This window comes from Tyto alba, unplaced genomic scaffold (assembly GCF_018691265.1).
Source record: "Tyto alba isolate M040663 unplaced genomic scaffold, T.alba_DEE_v4.0 Super-Scaffold_7, whole genome shotgun sequence".
NCBI classification, from domain to species: domain Eukaryota; kingdom Metazoa; phylum Chordata; class Aves; order Strigiformes; family Tytonidae; genus Tyto; species Tyto alba.
In genome coordinates this window covers 6,276,708-6,297,131 of record NW_024881328.1, presented here as the reverse complement: position 1 = coordinate 6,297,131, position 20,424 = coordinate 6,276,708, and the positions used below count along the sequence as shown (strand labels likewise).

Here is a 20,424-nt window from a genome sequence, read left to right as displayed (position 1 = left end):
TATACTTCATCACAGAATCTGCAGTTTGGAATGACTACGCTCCAGTCTTCTGCTGTTCATCAGATGCCCTATCTTGCCTCTACTGAGAGACACAAACCCAAGAGAACAAGGAGATAAAGCCAACTAAAATACAACTATTTTTAGGCGATAAACATAATCCCATTTTGCCATTCAAATTTTCTCTTTGGTCTTGAAATTCCTTTGGTCAAAACTCCTCATCTCAGTTAACTGCCTTTGACCAAAATTAATCCATCAGTCAATTATCTACTAGATCCTGTTGTAATTCTTGTAGGACTTCCCTACTCCCTAAAATCTTCACTATACTGACACAGTATTGAAGACGCTGTTGACCCAGTTAGATTTTGACCAACTTATCCTATAATTAACAGCAAATGATTCTGCATCAAAAGCGAGTATCTTCTAGTTATTTTTGGCTACATAAATTTTATTCAAATAGCTAAGCATTTTATTTAAATCACAGGATAATAGAAAAACACTTTAAAAAAACAGAACAATTCAATGACACTTTAAAATAAAACCTGTAAAGACAGGTGCTTCTTCTTATTCACCAGTTCTAGTGGGAGGCAAAACCAGCAAACACAGCAGTTTTTACTAGTAATCCATGTGTAATACAAGGCAGATGCATTTAACCTTCCCAGAATGGTTCTGCCTGGGAACCTTTCAGGAAGTCCAGCACTGCTACTAGACAAGGGTCTCCAATTAAAAAAATGTCTTTATGACAATGTGCTTAGTACCCTCCCCCCATCCATTAAAAAGCCATAATGGATTTAGAGCGAAAACAGAAGCACTAAATGTAAATCCTAGCCTAGCCATTATGACAAACTGCAACACTACAACATTAGTACAGGCTTAACAATAGATTATACAATGTAAAGGATTTTAAAAGCAATATTAAAGCCATACGAGCTTGTAGAGGAGTGAGCTCCAGGAATGACTGTGTCTATAGTTACTATTTTTAATACTAGAGATCTGCGTATTGGTCCTATTAAGGCCATCATACAGACAGAATCATGAGGGAAGGATAAATGAGAAGTCACAAGACGTGTACATTTTGTGGCAAAACTCTCCCACAGAAGGACTTAATGCCCACCATTCTCAATTAATGGTGAAGTTTCAGTTGGCAGGGTACAAATTTTATGAAGCAAATTGTAAATCTTCCCCAAATTATCAGACTCCAGTCTGAACTTTAATCCTTTTTACAGATGTCCTGTGCTTGTTACTTCTACAAACAACACAGAACTTCTATAGACTTGTATCTAGATAGCATAGCCATTACTAACAACTAAAGCAATCTCTCTCCATCTTTGACTGCACTGGTTGAGTGCTTCCTCTCGGTATACTACCACAAATGCTCAAACAGGGTGCTGAGATTCATCGAAAGCAGCTTATCCAGTGAAGTTGAATAAAGCCTCTCTCTGGCAGAGCCAAAAGAAGTTTTTTTTCCTACTCAAAAGCTCATTGTGGTTTCGTGGCTCAATCAAAATGTAAGTCATTGTCACATGAGCACAGTAGATATATAAAAAAACAAACAAACAAAAAACTTTTGTTTCACTTTCTAAAGATGAAAATTTTAAACTGTATTATAGTCTCCTACAGGAGACTGCCAACATTGCTTGTTTCAACAGAGATAACACTGGACATGCTGCAGGGTTATGCAGACTTTAAAAAGCTTGAAAAGTATTTTTAACATAACACAATAAAACCCAGAGAAAGAACATGCCTGTGGCAAAACAGCGGTATTTTTCTTTTACCTTTCTGTCAGTTCCATTCAAAAATATCCTTTCAATGTGATCATAATAGGCGTCACACCAGTATAATACATTGGCATGATAGTCCAGAGTTAAACCATTTGGCCATAGCATCTTTGATGTTACAAAAATCTGCCGGCTGTAGCCATCCATCCATGCCTTCTCAATTCTTCCCACACTGTCATCTATTTCATCTTCTTCCCAGTCTGTCCAATACATCCAGCTATGAAATGATAAAAATGAGCATTCAGATACCATTTTAATCATGTGAATTATACTGTAGACTTTTAGCAGCGGTTCACAATGGTATATCCACAAGCCAGAGTGATTTGACTTTTGCACGTTTCTTTCCACTATTTCTACACATATATTTAGTCTTCCTGTGTACTGGATGTTGCTAAAATAACCTGTATGTTGTTTTGCTCATACTGCAATAAAATACATAAATATCAAATAGTCTAACTGTCAAGAAAAGTGAAAGAATGAAAACCTTATTTAATCACACCAGAATTATGAAATTTTAACCAGAAATTTTACTGACTTTGTCATAAAGTTTGGTTTTGTTTTTTTTTTTTTTGTTTTTTTTTTTTTTTTGGCCAAGTCTAATTTGCCTTTTTGATGCAAATCTGCTTTTTATTATGCTTAATACTATCAAAAAAGCTGAAATATATGAATTAATTGCAATTAATAGCTACAGGATAACCTGGTTTAATAGCTACAGGATAATCTTGACATTCTGTGAACTTCACATCCCAGATGAAAGCAGCTAAACTACTCAAAAAACTATTATGAGCACTCTGTCCCTCACAAAAATGAAGATTAGCTATAAAAATTACTTGAAAAATAGCTAGTAGGCAATTTTAACATAGTTGTATCGTTTATAATGCAGCAATGTAGATAACGAAAACAACACTGAAAAACAGGTACTTATGTTACTTTGGAAAAGTTAAGCAAGCATTGCAGTAAGTCATATAAAAGCATTAGCTCTGATGAATTCTCTGAGATATTCTCTGCTGGACACTACAGAACACACCCTAGGTTTCTTTTATTTATTTTTTAAATTTTTACCTTATTGAATAATCTGATTATTATATTTTATTAGAGAATTTGATGGTGATAACTCTGATTTAAACAATTTAAAATACTCAACTTGAACTTATACAAAAGAAGAAGAGGGTAGCAAATATGCTAATAAAGAGCACTTTTCTCTTTTGTCTAATTTTTTTTGTCCCCCCAAAGGAAAAACAGGTTCATGGGAAGAAAGACATAGAAGCCTGTATGTAATCTATGAAGTGTCTAAACAGCATTTCAGATTGTATGATGCACAGTGACATCAATATACTGAAAACGTTTACTAGATAGTAGACATTTAAAGTCAGATCTAGCACTTAAATTACTAAGCGTTAAAAATAGAGGGACAACATCATACTGATCTAGATCTTACTTGTTAAAGTTGTCATGATTTAATTGGCATTTATGTGCCTCGCCTTTGATTTCACCAGATTTATGTTTCTGAAATAACCTGTGTGCCCCTAACCCACTTAACCTGTCTGTGCTTTGAAAAAATAAAGTCCTGGAATTTATATTCTGAATTTACAAAGGAATGAATAAATGTGTAAATGATGCCAAATCTACTGGTCAAAAGTTTTATTAAAATTCACTTTTATGTATAATTTGATCAATTTATTTTTTATACAAAAAAATTGGAAAAGCTAAAGAAAAAATTGTGCCATCATTACACAGGTATACAGATATGTAAATATACCAAGTCACCCACCAGAAGGTTGTTTGGGGTTCTTCTAGTATTTCTGTAAATATATGCTAAGAACATCGACCAATTTTTGGTCTATGAGGCTTATAAACTTCATTATATGTTTGATTCAAACAACAATATGTTTACAGAATTACAAAACCTGCACAATACCCTAAAGCTCAGGCAGAGATCCAGGTCAGTATGGTATTTATTTTATTGGAAGACAAAAATATGTTTTACAAATATTTACATGACTGTTCAACAGCAATTACTGAGCTTTTCTCCATTAACTTTGTCTGTGCTTGTTGTAGTTATGTCATAAGTGAAAACATGCTCACAATAACAGACATAGACATTTATATTAATGTGCTTTAATTGTATCTCAAAATGCAGTTAATGCTTGTACATTGGTTAAATCAGGACTAATATTTTCTAAACATAATTAAAATGCCATAACAAATGCTATCCCTCAGGAAAATCTTCCATGAGAAGTATAATCATGAAGGCCATGCTATTTTATTAGAAAAGTGCTTTGTATAATAGCCCTTTTCAGACAATACATCTTCATACACTATTTCCCGTGCCATGCATTTACTGAGCTGGAAAATTTAACAAAGTAATCGTAGGTATGGTTATGGTTTGTGGTTTGATTTTACATCCTTACTATCTGACCTTAATTAATTGTAGCCTTTCCACAGTCACTTTCATTTCTCAAAGGACAAGCTCAAAAGTGAAAACCTGTTAGTGTAAATACATTCTAGTAGTAGGAAAGCAGTAATCAATCCAGCCACACTAGAATTACCTGCCTACATCATTCTCCAGTGACAATTCCCTGAATAAATGTAACAGTGAATTTTTAGGTAAACCACAACTATATCACACTAAGATAATGTTCTTTTCATTATGCAGCCTATCTCAATTAATTATGCTAGTAAGTAATGAAAAGTACCTGTCTCAGTTTTGTAAACCAATGTGTACAAGGATATGGTTCTAATTATCTTCAGAAATTGAGACTTACAAAGAAAGAAATAAAGGAGAGTATCATACATTTCACTTAGTATTAAAAATATATACAGGTCTGATACACTCAATTTGTTTGATAAAAAGGTGAATCACATTCAGATTAACTGGACATAGGTTCAACAGTGTCTGGGCATACACATTTTTCTGAAGGCTTCAGACAAGAATGCTGGGCAGGAATTATAGACTACCGTAGAATTACAGACTACTACATGACTCTACAAACCCCATCCTAAACAAAATTCAATCCCGTACATATACTATAAAGGCAATCATTAAACAACATAAATCAGTCTACTCCATACCCATTGACAGGATCCACAACAATGCCTCTAGGGTGGGACATGTCTCCTTCCAACAAAGTTTTTCTACTCTGAACAGCTTTTTCCAATCTGGCTACAGCAATAGTTTTCCTGTGGCCATCATTTGTCCAGTAAAGATTATTTCCAATCCAGTCCACTGCTATGCCTTCTACATTATCAAGATCTGTTGAGTGACAGAAGACAGTCATAAGAGATTAATATTATATGTTTATGTTTTAACATTATCATTAGCATAAACAATGGAAAGTATATAGTTCATATAGCTAGATTAGATTATTTCCTTGAACCTGAATTGTATTTGCTGTATATGTCAGAATTAATCTTTGCTTAAAACACCCTACAAAACACAAAGACTGGTCATAAAACTTGTGTATTACTATTTAACAAAACCATACTTAATTTTAACCCTAAATAGCAATATCACCCAAGTCAAGAACAGTTTCCAGGATCAGCTCTAGTACACTCAATTATCTTGCTTTTACTCAAATCACTTATCAAAAAAATAAGTAAAATGTGTATTCAATTTATACTAGGTTCCACTGTTCCTTGATCTTGCAAAACATGTAAGCAAGAACATCACAACAGTCAGAGTTATTCTCCACAGCTAAGTATGAGCAAACTATTAACACAGTAGGCAATACATGAGCAAAGAGCAATGCTACCATTGGATGTACCAATGGCTTTATGCATACGACAGCAGTAGGGCTCCATGCAGTACCAAGATGAGTCAACAGCGATCACTGCATACACGTGGAGGTTTCCCCATTTAAGAAGTGATAATACAATTCCCCAAGAAACAATTTTTCTGTCAAGTTTACTTAGCACCCTGTAACATTAACTGAGCTCTACCCTTTCCTGCACAATCCCAATTTCTTAACTGACAGTGTATGGTCTCTAAAAGGTTTTCCATCTCTCATCCATCATACCCTTTCCCTTTTCTCTCAGAAAGATCTCAAAGTCCAAGCGTGTGGGGTGAGATATGAAGAATTTCCAGTCACTCTCTCCTGGCCTTTGTAGTATTGTGAAGGCTGAGGCACTACCCCAACTTCAGGCGTCACCCTTTGCCTCACATCTGACGTTACACCAGCCCTCTGGCATGTTCCTCCTGGCGTGGTCACTCCTCATCTGCAGGATGATCCCGCCATTTCACACCAGAGGCGTGGCAATACTGAGGGGAGCGATGGAACTTGAGCTGCGGCATTGACGACCACCACCTTTTCTGGTCCCTCACCTTTAAACAGGCTCCAGCAGCCCAAGCACTAGGCACTTGCTGCTGCCTTCTCCTCAGTCCCTCCATGGCGTATTTGGCCGGGCAGGTTGGAGCTGCTGCTCCGCGTACCCCTCCACCAGCCGATGCCAAATCCCTCCTGAGCGCAGGGCAGCGCTTGCAAGCGGCACAGGCCCAAATTCCCCCCGAGCTGTGCCAGCAGCAGCTGGGCTCACACCCCGGAGCAGGGCCGGCTCCCTCCTTCAAGCGAGGGCCTGACACCAGCACCAACCATCTGACCGGCCATTTCCTCAGAGGTGGCGGGAACCAGCCCTGGCCGGCCTGCAGCGGCTGGGGGCCGAAACTCAGCACCTGACAGAGGGCTGAGGGGCAGGTTACCGGCTGCTGCCTCCTGACATCTTCCTAAAGCTGAGGAAGCTGCGTTTGCTTGCTTTAGGATCCTTTCTGAGGTCAAACTTGGGGTACAAATGCTCATATTACTGTTTGGTATCTTGCCACCTGCATTAAAAAAAAAGATAATGGGGTAACAGTGTAATAGCTCTGACTCCAGTGGTTCCACTGAGCCTGGAGCATTCACAGCACCAAATTGGTGCCTCCCTTTGCTGCGATAAAAATTAAGGTCAGTATGGTTAAAAAGGAAAAAAAAAAAAAAAAAAACAACAACCAACCAAGCAAACAAAAAAAAAAAAAAAAAAAAAGCCCAAACAAAACAACATACTTAAAACCTCCTCGTTATTATGATGTTTCTTGACAATATGGATTGTATTTCTTGTCATAATTGGATATACAATCCTACAGTACAATTTCAGTGACAGGAATCATGACTTGAAATAAGGAATATAGATTGCTTTTTCTCTTCACATTTACACCAGAAATGTCATCTAGATGCAAGTTTTCATCAGATTCATTCTTTCTCACCACTGTTGACGTCACTTTCTGGTTGATGCTGGAGTTTTTTTGAAACATTTTCTCAGAACAAATACGCTGCAGAGAGATTTTCATTCCAATGTACATTAAAGATTCATATATTACCTTTTTTTTTAAATGCTGATGTGACAAAATCACTGATCCTACTTAAATCCAGATTACACCAGATATGGATGTAAAAAGCTGTTAAACTGAATACAACTGTTTACCCTTTGAACTGTGTTGCCAGACATATATAATTTGACTGTCAGCTTTTCAGACAACAACTTCACATGAACTTCTGAAGTTCTGGTTTGGGACATTCCAAGTTGTTATCAGAATTGTTTTTATTGTAACAGCACTGATCAGTGGTGCTGTGTTGCCCTCATCTAAACCCTCCCTCAGGTTTCTCCGGCAAGATGCCTCCCCATAATGCAATCAGTAAATACTAATGGAAATTACTTGCTAATATTCATAACTTCAGCATATCTATATATTTTTTTTGCAACCTACCAGATCTGTTTTCTTTGGGACAAACTCTTCACCTATAATATTTTTTATACCTCAAATACCTTTATCTACTATAACTCTAATAATCTAATTCCCTACAAGTAACCAGTAACATTCGTTGTGATGGACAGGAACGCAAAGCTTTTTTATTAAGTCACACTCTACATAACTTTAGTGCAGTACAGAAACTTTCTGCTTGCTAAAACCCATAGATAACGTGGTATGTCATCAACAACACACTAAGGTAAAATATGACAGCTTTACCCAATAAATGAAATATTGGAAATTTTATACACTTGGATGCAATAACAGCATCTATAAAAGGTGCTGTTACAATCTCAATAGCATTGGAACATGATAAATTACTTTACAGCCTTTTTACTGAACAATGTTTTCAGTGATTGTAATACCAGCATAGTCCCTGTCAAGTTAGCAGAGCTACAGTGTTTTTAAATACCTTGTAATTGCAAAATGTTTCATTTTTTTGTTAACTTTATAACTATTTCCTTTTAAAAAAAGCAAAATGCATTTAAATATAATATTGAAGTATATTAAGATTACGATATAAATTCACACTCTATATTAAAATTAAAGAAAAAAAAAAAAACAAGGATCCCCTTATTAAGAGAGAGATATTTCAGTCAGTATGCTTTCAATATTTAAGAAGAGAAAATTAAAGGAAGCGGGTGGCTACTGAAAGTCATATCATGACACCCACGTAATATTTCTAAAACTGCTTTCCCCCTTTACCAGTATCCTCTGTCTGGGCACAATGGCAAGGGACAAACACCACAGATGAGTAAAGATAAATATGCAAGTGAGATAAATATTTATAAGTAAGGGAAGGAAACTCTGGACAATAACTAAGTAATTGAGAAATGACTTTATTTGTCTTGAAGACAACAAGGTCTAGAGTAGCTCAGGATTCTTTGTAGCTTTAATGATGTCTATAATTCCAAGTGTGTAAACACCCTATTCCATGCATATTGCTTATGTTAAACACTCATGGAGATGTATGTATATATATAAAACTGATGTATTTCACACAATTTTTTAACACTTGAACTTCAAAGTACAATCTACTATCTGAAATGACCTGATCAGTAGAAGGATTTAAATGTACATAACATCACCAGCTGCCATTTTTATATGCGTAGTTCTTTGAACATGGAAGCAATTGAAGCCTGACTAGCTCTGTATTCATGTGTTCCTTTGTTTTTTAACTAATCTGGTGATTTTTTTTTTTTTTTATTCCATTATAGTCCCATTTCACAATTTCTGTGTTCACTTTGCTATGTCCAGCTACAGAAATCAATCTCAATAGTATCAACTAAATCTTGTTCACATAAGAAACTTTACCTAAATTTAGTAAATTGGTCATGGGTGTAGAGATGACACTGTGTCCTGTGAGACACAGTATGAGAAAATAATGGAAAAAAAACAAGTGGTATATGCTGAAGTGCTTTCCAATATGTGTTTAACATTTTTATCCGTATTTTTGATACGCCTAAACATCATTATACTTTTGGGGAACTACTTTTCCTTGCGTTCTAAGAAGCTTGAAGGAAGCCATGGTGTCAAAAAATCACTGTCTAGGTGGAGGATATGAAGCAACAGTATGACAAAATACCTAACCCAGCAGCCACTTACTCTGACAAGAATCATCCTGACAAAGTACAAAACAGCTGTGGATCAGAGTGAGCAAGATCAGTGCCAGCAGCTCATCCAGGTTTCCCAGGCTGATGGACACTGCCAGTTTTATTTATTGTCTCTGAAAGCCTTTGCTACATTTTTTTTAAAAGGCAATGTCAGAGTCAGCTGTAACTCTCTGAAGGTGGGAGAGTGGCCTTTGGTCTTGAAGTGATCAAGTGTGTTGAGAAGTGCAAAGTATGGTAGGGAAAAGAAGAGAGCATCTCACTGAGGACCTGGGAGCCCAGGGCTCACAGAGAAAGACTGCTGAGCAGAACAGGGAACAAAGCCAAGCTTCAGGAGCGAAAGTAAAGTCCTTTAGGCCTCAGAGGGGTCTCATCAGATTTTGCCCAACTAAAGAAAACACTGACATGCCTAAAAATCAAGCTTGAGGACATGAGTGTTTTGTTTAAAACCCATTTTATTTTTAGCCTGCCTGACCTAGACATTTTGAGTTAAACACAGTTTTTATACTAATGAAATCAGCTTTTTACATTAAAATATTTTGGCTTTCTTCATTGGGAGACAGAACAATCCAAATATGGAGTATATTACTAATAACAACAAAGCTAAAGATTAGATTAGAATGCTAAAATTTACAAGTATACTGCTTATAAATAATAAACAAGCTTGTAATAAACAAGCAGATTGCTCCTAAAATTTAGAAGCATATTGCTCCAAGTCTGTTCAGTTTCATTTAATAGCTCCTGTACCTGAGCTACTATGAATTTTGCGATAATTTTGGAGCACCTACGTTTCTAAACCAAATCCAATCTAGGTCAAAAATCCTCATGGTAATTAGATATTAAACATATCAGAAAGTTTTAAAATAATAGACAACTCTAGAGCACAATCCTAGAGAGACAGTTTGCATTCCCTTTTTGATGTTACGTTTTCTTAAAACTATCCAGAAGCTTGAAATACATTCCTAATTTATTAGGTGGTCTTCACATCAAGTAGTAAACAGGAACAAAATAATGGCCGTTCTGCTTAAACAAAATTGATTTGACTACAGTAAGCCATTCTTTCTGCAGTGAAGCCCTTTCAACATAAAAAGGATGAGGTATGATTTTGATCATTGTTCACTTAATGATTGAAAAATTAACATTTGTAATTTGAGAAATACTACCAGAATTTTCAGTCAACAGTAGTATGTGGGCCAAAATACACTGAATATAGAAACAAGATTTTTAAAAACACATATTACTAGAGGTAACGATTTGCCACATTGTTTTTAAATATGCAAGAAATAAGCACAGTGTGGACTTTGGTACGGAATGGCCTAGCTCAATGTCAGTTAGATCATGTATACTAATAGTGGCTAAAACACTAGATTAACATGAAAACCAGTGAAAAAAAACTTTTCTTCTATATACCAACCATATAAACACATTTCAAAGATCCTTCCATACTTAATTTGACCTTGTCTAAGCATAATGTTATCCCCTGAGCATTTTGTCCACCTTCTGTTGTTGGGGGTTGCTGCGAGCCTAACAGTGTTATGTTATTCACTTGTAAATATTAGCAAAGATGAGTAAAAGAATTCCAGAGTTTGTATTTATGTTACTTCAACCAAATAATATTTAAATCCCTCTAAAAATGTCTGGTTTGTTCCATTTTTTTATTTAAAAAACTGATTTCATATGCAAGTTTGAAACCTTAATTATAGCAATTTCTAATGCTGGTGAAAGTACACTAGTATTGCAGTGGTGCTGCCAACTCTAGCACAGGCCATGCTGTGGGCTGTCAAATAGTTATCGATACTACACAGCAGTTTGTTTCCTGAAGTGAAGAATAAGAAATCACAGCTAAAGCTATATGGGAAATCAAACTCCAGCAGTGTTAGGTGCTTGGCGTTCTCAGTTCCCAGTCAACAGCTTGTAGGATCAGGCTCTCATGTAGGCAAACTGTAATTATCTGACTTACAATGAGCTGGCGTATCTGTTCTTTCAAAACCTGAGAGTCACAAAAAATGACAACTTCTAAACTGAGAAGTGACACCACAGATAGAGTTCCTTAGCAGCCTGCTGTTCAGAGCAAATATTAAGCCACCTCCTGACACACCTGATTTTCTCTAGTAGCCTTCCACCAAGGAAAGATTTAATCTATCCCTGCTGAGTTTTTGAGAGCTGACAAGAATAAAAGCTGAGGTGGTATGGCTGGAGGCCATATTAATTTTTTAAATCATGAAATATACATTAACAACTGTTCTTTAAGCATACTTTAAAGCTATGAAACTACACCAAGTTCTAACTAACAATGTAAGCTCCTGGGGAAGAAGTGGGGGAGAATGACTGACATTTTTTTGGCCTTTATAAGTCTTAGGACCACCAATAATACACCATTGGATAATCCGTAACTCTTTTGGTATTGGATTGGTATTTTTGCTATGTTGTACTCATAAAGAGCAAAAATTCCAGTTAAACATTATGTAAGAGACTCTCTTCAATTTGCTGGTTTGGCATACAAAGTTTATTCATGTTTGATTAGACTAACCCCAAGCTGTTCAGCAAGGATGCTCCTTGGAATTAGTGTACAGTGTTTAAATCTACACGCTGTCTGCTCCTTTCTCTACTGCACATTTGGATTACTTTGTTATAAAATGAAATGTGTGTTTAGTAAAAGAAGGTTAGCAGTGGAAGTCCTGTGATGTACACCATTTGTTTCCATATTCGCAGTGAAACGAAGAATTACCAGATTGACAGCTGAGTATTCATTATTCACTCAGACAGTTGCCTTTTACTAAGCAATCACCAATATAGTGTAGAGCCATCTATTCCTTGCAACTACCGCTGAAAGGGATCTTTGTGCAGATTCTGAGGTCTGTGGAGAGACCTTACACCGAAACACTACCATATCACTGCAAACTGGAAATAACTTCTCTGAGGTAGATGGAATAAGACATGGGGTATGAATGACAGGGAATGAAAATCCCTGTGCTAAAACAATTGTATTTTAGTTACTTTCACTGTCTCAAGCTTCAATTTACAGGTAAAGCTATCAAGCTCTCTGAAGGCCAAGATGAATATTCATACTGCTTATTTTCTTAAGTACTAGAAAATGAAGCAGTTGTTACCTCCTGCTGAAGCCGTCTTTCATGAAAGAGTCCATAAACAAAAAAAAAAAACCAACCCCCCCACAAACAACAGGTTAAGAAACTGGAGGTTTTATCACTAAAACAGCGTTTAGTATGACAAGATACGATTCTAATCTAGGGAGATTCTGTGAAGCGTGGTGGCAGAAATGCTGGCATTTTCCCTCTTTGTTATAATAAAGGGTACAAACATCTTAAGGTTCTGAAAAACTTCTAGGTCATCTTGTTGCTTCCACATACACACCAGAAGATGCATCAGGAAAGACAATACTTTTTTCCTAATGAGTTTGCAAGCTCTAAAGAAAGTCTCACTCTGCCCAACTACTCGAATAAGCTCCAGAATCCACACTGTGATACAGGTTGGAGTGAAGAAATCTTATAAAGTCCACAAGGATATGGGATGACTCGGTGAACAATTACAAAGAACTACATCATGGATCCACTGTATCTACATTGAAATTATACAGTGGAGATTTAGGAGTTACTCACTGAGGGGTATAAGTTTACATGGGCAAAAGAAGAAGTCACAGCAGAAGAACTTAACCAAACTTTATGTTTTTGCACTTGGGAAAAATAAACAGGAAGTTGTAAAGTAAGAAGTATCTCCAACTCTGTTCATAGTCTAGTTGGGGACTCTTTTCCATTGGAGGTTTAAATAAAGCTTTAAATTATCTCTAAATATCAGTTCAACTTCTCCTTAGTGAGATTCTCTGAATGTCACTATCAGTTAGAATTGCTTACCATCTTTGAGGATTGTTTCTCTCTCTGTGCCATCAATTTTCTGCCGTCCAATTAGGAAACTGGTAGTATCAGCAAAGTAAATGTAATTGGTTTCGGCATGGAAGTCCAGAGCACGAGGATTGACCAAGTTTTCTATAGGGATCATGTATTCATCAGATACTTTGGTATTCAGGTCCATTCCTCGTATTATTCCTGGGCGTCCCTTCCCATAAAAAAGAAACAATTCATTCTTTGGTCCTGCAAAAGAAAGATTACATATATAAACAACTGATGTGGCCTAATCTTCTTTACAGTGCATAATGTCACTGTTTAATTAACTGGGACAATTAGTGGGGGAGCAGGAATGTTATTCAATACCAAAAAATTAAACTTTCATACATTCTGAAGGTATCTAAACTCAAGAAATCTATCTAATTGCATTACCTTAATTAAAATACAAATTACTTCAGTGAGCTGCTTACATCTAATTAATTATTTTCAATAAAAGTTCACACTGAAAAGCTATGTTAGATCACAGAATAACTTTGCATCTCCTGTGAAATGGACATATATAGCTTTGTAGATTTTTAATTTTACAATTCATTAGGATCTATCAGGGTAATGTAGACCATGGCTGAAGTAATCTTTACATCTAACAAGCCCATAAACTCCAGCAAATACAAAACACCATTTTTTTCACCTGATGTTTCTCAGAAACAAACAAGACAAAAGACTACAGTAAATTCATTTCAAATGGGAATGAATACAACAAATCAACATATACTGTTCTTTCAATACTGAGATACAAAACATGGATAACATTATTTCCTACTCCTGAGGAAATTTTACAATTTAATCAAGTAGGTTAATTACAAATAACTGAAGCTTAGTAAGGTGATTTGCTTTCCTTAATGAGACTTATAAATATCCTTAGGTCCTTAATACTATCAACATACCTCTTAAAGCCTCTAAAATATATACTTTTCCTACTGCCTCTCAAGGCTTTTTGTTGGAATTGTTAGTGAAAACAATATGAGGTTTTACTGAAGTCAAATATATCCATCTGACATCAAAATATCTAATTGCAGACTTTTCATCTGTACTAAATCAATGCCATTTGACCAAGAAACCAGGCAACACACAGGTGTTCCCCAAAATTTTCAGGACTGTCTTACTGGCTGTAGGTGACCAACAGATTGTGTATACCTAATGTTAGGTACAACCATAGTTATACAAATCAAACTTGCTTTCACAAAGTATTTTGAGAAAAAATTTGCTTGCCTTATTCACGTGATAGGTCTGTTTCTGAGTTACAAGTTATTTTTATGTGTGGAAAATGGATGTGACAAACTATTTAACAGCACTTCAGTACTTATGTACTGTGAGAATGCATAGTTTACAAAGAAGGATGAAGACTGATTAATGTAAAACTTGTGATAATTTCTAGAATTATTTAAACAGCATCCCAGGTTTAATTTGCAACTTCTATGAATGAAGCCAAATCAAATTATTTTCTGGGAATGAAAGGAGAATTCGAACAAAGCGTCAGGTACATGTTGCAAACAAATTTTACCCAAAAGCAGCCCATATGATCTCTACTGTTATTAAAGGCATTTTAACACCCAGAACTATACACTGGAATATTAGCAGCTGGCAGACTCTTTGATTTAGATAACATACTTTTGCATGACCTGCCATCACTCCCCAAGATGAAGCCAGTCCTGCAGCGACAAGTCCGTGCTTTGTAGCTGCTGCTGAGCAGACAGATGTGTGAACATCCCCCTGGCATTCCATATGGGTCCACTTCACATGCGTGGCTTCTGACTACAGCAAGCGAAAAAAAGCACAAATCAAATCCATTTAAAGCTAGATAATTATATGCATCATCATGTAGAAAGTTTAGACAGGAAAAAAAAGGGAGTTTGTGTCACAATAAATCTTTCCCCAGAATATAACTACAAAGGAAGGTGTTTTTTTAAGATGATACCCGAAACAGACAAGTAATGCAAAGGGCCATTATGTGGCTATCAAGCCATACCCATCATTGTGTGTGATCACCCCTATTTGAATACAGTTTCTGCACAGCATTTGCCAGGCAGGGCTCTCCTGGGGTAGCTGACACCTTTCCCCTTTTTTATTTGTTGCTTTGGTTCAACTGGTTGTTTTTTTGAGAACAGAGAGAATCCCATGCCAACACAGTTTGTGATTCATTCAACTCCATTAGACAGCACCTTTCCAGAGCAGATACCTGTGCAGAAACTAAAGAACAGAACAACTCTTGTAGAGTTTTTCCATATTCGTACAGTTGGGACATAAATCCAGCTAAAGCAGCCAAATAGTTCTTTTCCCTTGACTTCATATTTTCAAATGCACAGTTCTAAATTAGCAGATTAATATAGCAAATTTGTTTTTCTAAACTCTTTAAGGTAAATCTGATGAGAAAACAAAATCTACCTTGTTATCTTGTTATCCTACATTTACTAAACTGGTTTGCAACAAGCCAACAGTATTTTAGCTTGAAAAATGGTTTTCTCTTCTTTTTTCTTTCTCTCAAGCTTTCTAGTTGTTTGTTTTTTTTGTTTTTTTTTTTTTTGTTTGTTTTTGTTTTTGTTTTTTGTTTGTTTGTTTGTTGTTGTTTTTTTTTTTTTAAAAAAAAGAAGCAATCAAGTAGTTTAAGATCGATATTGTTAAAGGTATATAGAAACTCTACCAAGCTGAGACAGCCTTTACAGAAAATCTTGACAAGCAACAAACATGTCCATTCAAAACAAAAGACGTAGCGGAGTGAACAAAGGGCAAGAGGAACAGAGTAATCACAGGATGCAATAAAAGATTACACTCTGCTCATGTCTCTCCTCAATCTCTCTGACTCCCTCAGAGATACAAGAGGGGGGCCTACAGCAAGGAAAGAGTCTTTGCAGCCTCCTCCAGACACTGACATCTGCAAATCAGTGCCCTCAGCTATAGGGTGGAAGTTAGTTCACCCAATCTGCATCTATTTAGAGTTTGTTACCACTTCAGAAAGTTCTCTAAAAGTGGCTGTTATGTTTAATAACGTTTACGTTGATCACCAGAATTGATGTTTTAGCTTTTCTGTCCAAGCAGTCATGGCGAGGATTTATTGCCATCAGTTGCATAAAAACATTCTCATAAAGCACTGCTGTAAACATTTTGGATCTTGCTAGCTTTGCACAAAGTTCCCACAAATCACACTGCTGTTCTGAATGCAGACAGGATGCACTCAGGGCCCTGATTACAGTCATACAGGACTATGGACCTCAGAAATTGCTATTTTACCAAAAATTATGAGATAAGAAGGTTTTAATTCTAGATGAAAATGAAGGTTTCTTTCACAGAAGATAAAGATGATATTTATACGAATGAGGAAAACTTAACAGGAATTTCATATCTCACCAATGGCTATACTGGCAGTTAGGCAGGCTACCTGCCCACATCGCCATGCTTTGCTGGCAACCCTGAAGACAGGGATCTCTTGAGGTTTGTAGTCTGTCTGAAAAGCAGGCCAGAGAAACCAGGAATCTGAGGTCTGAGACCCAAGCATGCAGACGGTATTGGGTATCTAACAATTCTGAAGGTGTTAAATTCCAAAAGCTTTGAGTGTGTGGAGACAGAAAACTTGCAGACTGGGGCTCTCTGGCGGTTCTCCAAGCGGAATGCTCAGGAAACAGTGTGTTAGGAGCTTGGAGACGCAGGAAAACTGACAGTATTCACATAGGAAACCGGGCAGATGAAGAATCAATGGAGAGTTTTGCTGCTATGACAGATTTTCACTGCATCTTCTGATACGTTTTTCTGAAGAACCTTTTTAACCACACATACACCTAATACCTGGGTTTACATTTCCTAGAAAGGAATTTTGATCTTACCTACTGTTTGAGTTCTTTTCTGGTATACATGGATCTCTTTACCATTGTCAACTATATCAAGAGACTGAACATCGGTGCCATTATATCTGTTTATTCGTAAAATGCTGAGGTTATCTGAATTAACTGTATATAAATAATTTTCAAATACTGCCAAGCCACAAAAATGCCTAATCTGGAAAAGAAAAGACGTAACATTATTTTAGTTGAATATTGTAAGTATATCCATGATTTGTAAACATCAAATATTACTGTTAATTATATATGCTAAGCTGTACATAAGGATTTCTGAATATGTCTATAAATATTTGTAAATAATAAACAAAAACTATGCTATAAGTATAGTTCACATTCTTGTATTCCAAAGTTTATAATTAGAAAAGCTTAGAAAAGCAAGAAAATGCATTGGTGTATTTGAATATGGTTGTAGTCACACGGTATTACTTGTTTCTCAAAAAGTGAATTCTAAATTTGTATTAATCTGTGATGTGTCTGGCTACACTGTTTAAAAATTACCTAGTGTTAGTTAAATTAGCCAATCACAGCTCAAACATGAAGTGTTCAATGATCTAGCAGTTACGCTTGATTTATAGGTTTAGAAAATGTAAGATATCTCATTGGCAATTTTGAAAGCTGAACAAATTAAAGATAATTTGTTGGCAGATGTTCAGATATTCACAGGCTGAATAGGCTGAATATCTCATTAGTTTAATCAATAAATTGTTCAGCACAAAGTATTTACTTAGCTCATTTACTCACAGTAATATGTCACCAAAACAATATCCAAACAAAAAACTCCTGTCGTGCATCAGATATTTCAGTCCTTTCTGGAAATTACCCCCCAAGTTGGCCAAACCTTGCCATTGTATTCTGCTCTTACCCAGGAAAAAAAAATGAAAATAATGGAGATGAATGAAATTGTTTGATTAAGACCCAATAGAAATTCAATCGAATTATAGTAAAATGGAAAAGAAAACAGACTTGAAAATAATGATGCATTTGTACCAAACTGGTGAATTCTCCTCTGCATTATAGCTCTTCCCTACTTCCATTTACACTTAGTTTAAAGTTTTATTATTTAACTCCCATGACAGTTTTTCTATATTTATACTATTAAAACTATGCAATTCTGTTTACAATGAAATTTATAATTACTTCATTATTTGTATTTAATTTATGTATTTGTTGTCTTTTACATCTCATTAAGCTTTTCAGCTATCTTATGCATGAATGGAAGTGTTCCTTGCTACAAAAAACAGTCCTTTGAAAGCCACCTGGACTATCAATTATAAAAGCACATGTCATTTGGAAAGCATGCATCTTCATATGTTTGTACTTATGAAATAAAATTTAATACCTAAAATTTCTTGAGAATAATTTTCTGGTCTGCTCTTTCTTTGGACTACTGATGAGTAACTTGGAGTAACATTCATTCTAAATCCTGGCAAATGCAGGCACAAATCCAAGTGGAATTACCAATTTTTCATTTGAGTGGAAAGACACCCAACATGCTTCTCCTTTTGCAGTATCAGTGACCCACTCAGAGGCCAAATTCTTTAACACTCTTCACCCATATTGAAAGAAACATACATCCTTCTCTCTCCTTTCTTAGCTAGTTTGGAGAAGAAAGAATCCCTCTGAGCTTGATAAAGAATCCTCTTTTGCATCTAAATTTCATGAACAAGAGACAGAACAACCATCTCTCCTGTAACACCAGTACAACTCAGTTACAAGCCTGTAAAAGTATGTTAACTGCTTCTGAAAAAAAGACTTTATTTTTTAAGTATCTATTCCAAAAAGTTACCTAAAAAAAAAAAAAAAAAAGGAGTTTAGATGAGCTGGTATTCCAAAACAACTGGCTAAAGACTGGGAGTAATTTGCTAAAAAAATAGAAAGGTGTCTGCTATTTAGCCAAGTGATCTAGACTGTTTTTTGTCACCTTTTCTGCCTATTTTTAAATGCTAGTTATGCTAACTAGTTGTCTCTTAGTAAACAGTGACTACTTGGAAGCAAGCAAAGAATGACAGCAGAACAGGTAAAATGTTTATTCTGTCTGCACATCTTTACACATTTTGTTTAACCTCAGGCAGAAGCAGATGTAAACATGGTACCCACACCAGCTCTGGGAATGCAAGTAGCAACAAGGAACAGTTTGGTCTTTGCTAATTTTCTCTTAATTTACATAAACCTCACAACTGTCAGGGAATCATTCCTTTCCCTGCTACCTACTACCCTGTTCTCCAAGTGGAAGCAACAATAATGGATTGATATACTCCTGCTCAAAGACTCATGCAGTCTCAGCATTTGTATTTATGTCTCCAAACATCTGGATCAACTGGGAAAAACATCATTGCCATCAACAAAATATTATTTATGGGCGTCCAGATTGGTCTGAACAGGTGAATAGCTTTTGCTGTTCTCTTTCTTTCACATTCTTGTGCCTGTTAGTCTTCTTACAGAATTGGCAAGAACATCTTGTCATTAATACTTTATCCCCTAGTATCTTTCCATCGCCCCATATTTTCCCTCCTGAAGTCTTTTACAGTGGGGAGTGTGACGTACATGGTGCACTGTTAATGGGACACTGCATGGAAGGCTGTCCATAGGTTGTAAAACGGGCTAAATTGCAACAAAAAACATCCAGATGCATCTTTTAATGTTTAACGCATTCGAACTAAAAAGAAAAGTAGTCTGAAATTACTGTAACTGTTAGCATTACGTACAATCATTTATTGATATTATTACTTTTTACAAATTTACAAATAAATACCTACTTGTCTGCCTTTAATTATTGTATGCCTCTTTCTCCCTTGATAGTCAACAACTTCCACGCTATCCAGATATATGTCAACCCAGTACACATACTTATTGATGAGGTCTAGTGCAAGAGCAGCTGGCTGTTCAATTTTAGAGTCTACTATCCACGTCCTGTTCATTCCATCCATGTCACATCTCTCAACCTTGGCAGCATTCCCGTAGTCTGTAAAGAAAAGCTTTCTGTTGAAAGAAAATAAGATGTTGTAAGTTGTAAAGGGTGTGAGCAGAGTGCAAAGTTCCTGGTGGCTCTGTGCAAAGCAAGTTTTTGTTCTTCACTTCAGAGGGTTCATCTATCAATAACCCATATAATGCATATTGATAATCATATAATTACCAAAATACTTCACCGTATCTTTTTAAAAAAATCACAATTACACATAATTTTCCTTCAAATGGAATGTAGAGAAGGTCTAAATGCATTTCCTTACACCACTGATAAACCATGCAATACCTGAATTTTAAATGGATGGTATTCTTATGTACAGAGACTATATTACAATCTTAAATATCACTTTAACCATTACTTATAAAAAACAACAAGATTGTTACAAATAACAAAGAGTGGCAAAACCACAAAGCACTTAAGTGGTTTGGAGAACAACTCATTGTACATGAGGTATAACAGATACAGCAATCCACACTGTCAGGTTTTTGAAAATGCATTTCTAAAGAAGGTGCTTTAGTCTGTAGTACATTTGTACCCAGTCCTGG

The 20,424-nt window shown here is 35.9% G+C and overlaps 1 protein-coding gene across 1 annotated transcript in view; it reads right to left on the bottom strand.

Moving 5' to 3' along the window:
- LRP1B (LDL receptor related protein 1B) overlaps positions 1-20,424 on the bottom strand; it is a 754,159-nt gene that overhangs the window by 283,185 nt on the left and 450,550 nt on the right. The window contains exons 7-12 of the mRNA XM_042808487.1: positions 19,671-19,893; positions 16,900-17,071; positions 14,693-14,836; positions 13,034-13,270; positions 4,848-5,028; positions 1,773-1,992 (exon numbers count right to left, since the gene is read on the bottom strand). Of these exons, the coding sequence (XP_042664421.1) occupies positions 1,773-1,992; positions 4,848-5,028; positions 13,034-13,270; positions 14,693-14,836; positions 16,900-17,071; positions 19,671-19,893 (1,177 nt within the window). The remainder of the gene's footprint in view (positions 1-1,772; positions 1,993-4,847; positions 5,029-13,033; positions 13,271-14,692; positions 14,837-16,899; positions 17,072-19,670; positions 19,894-20,424) is intronic.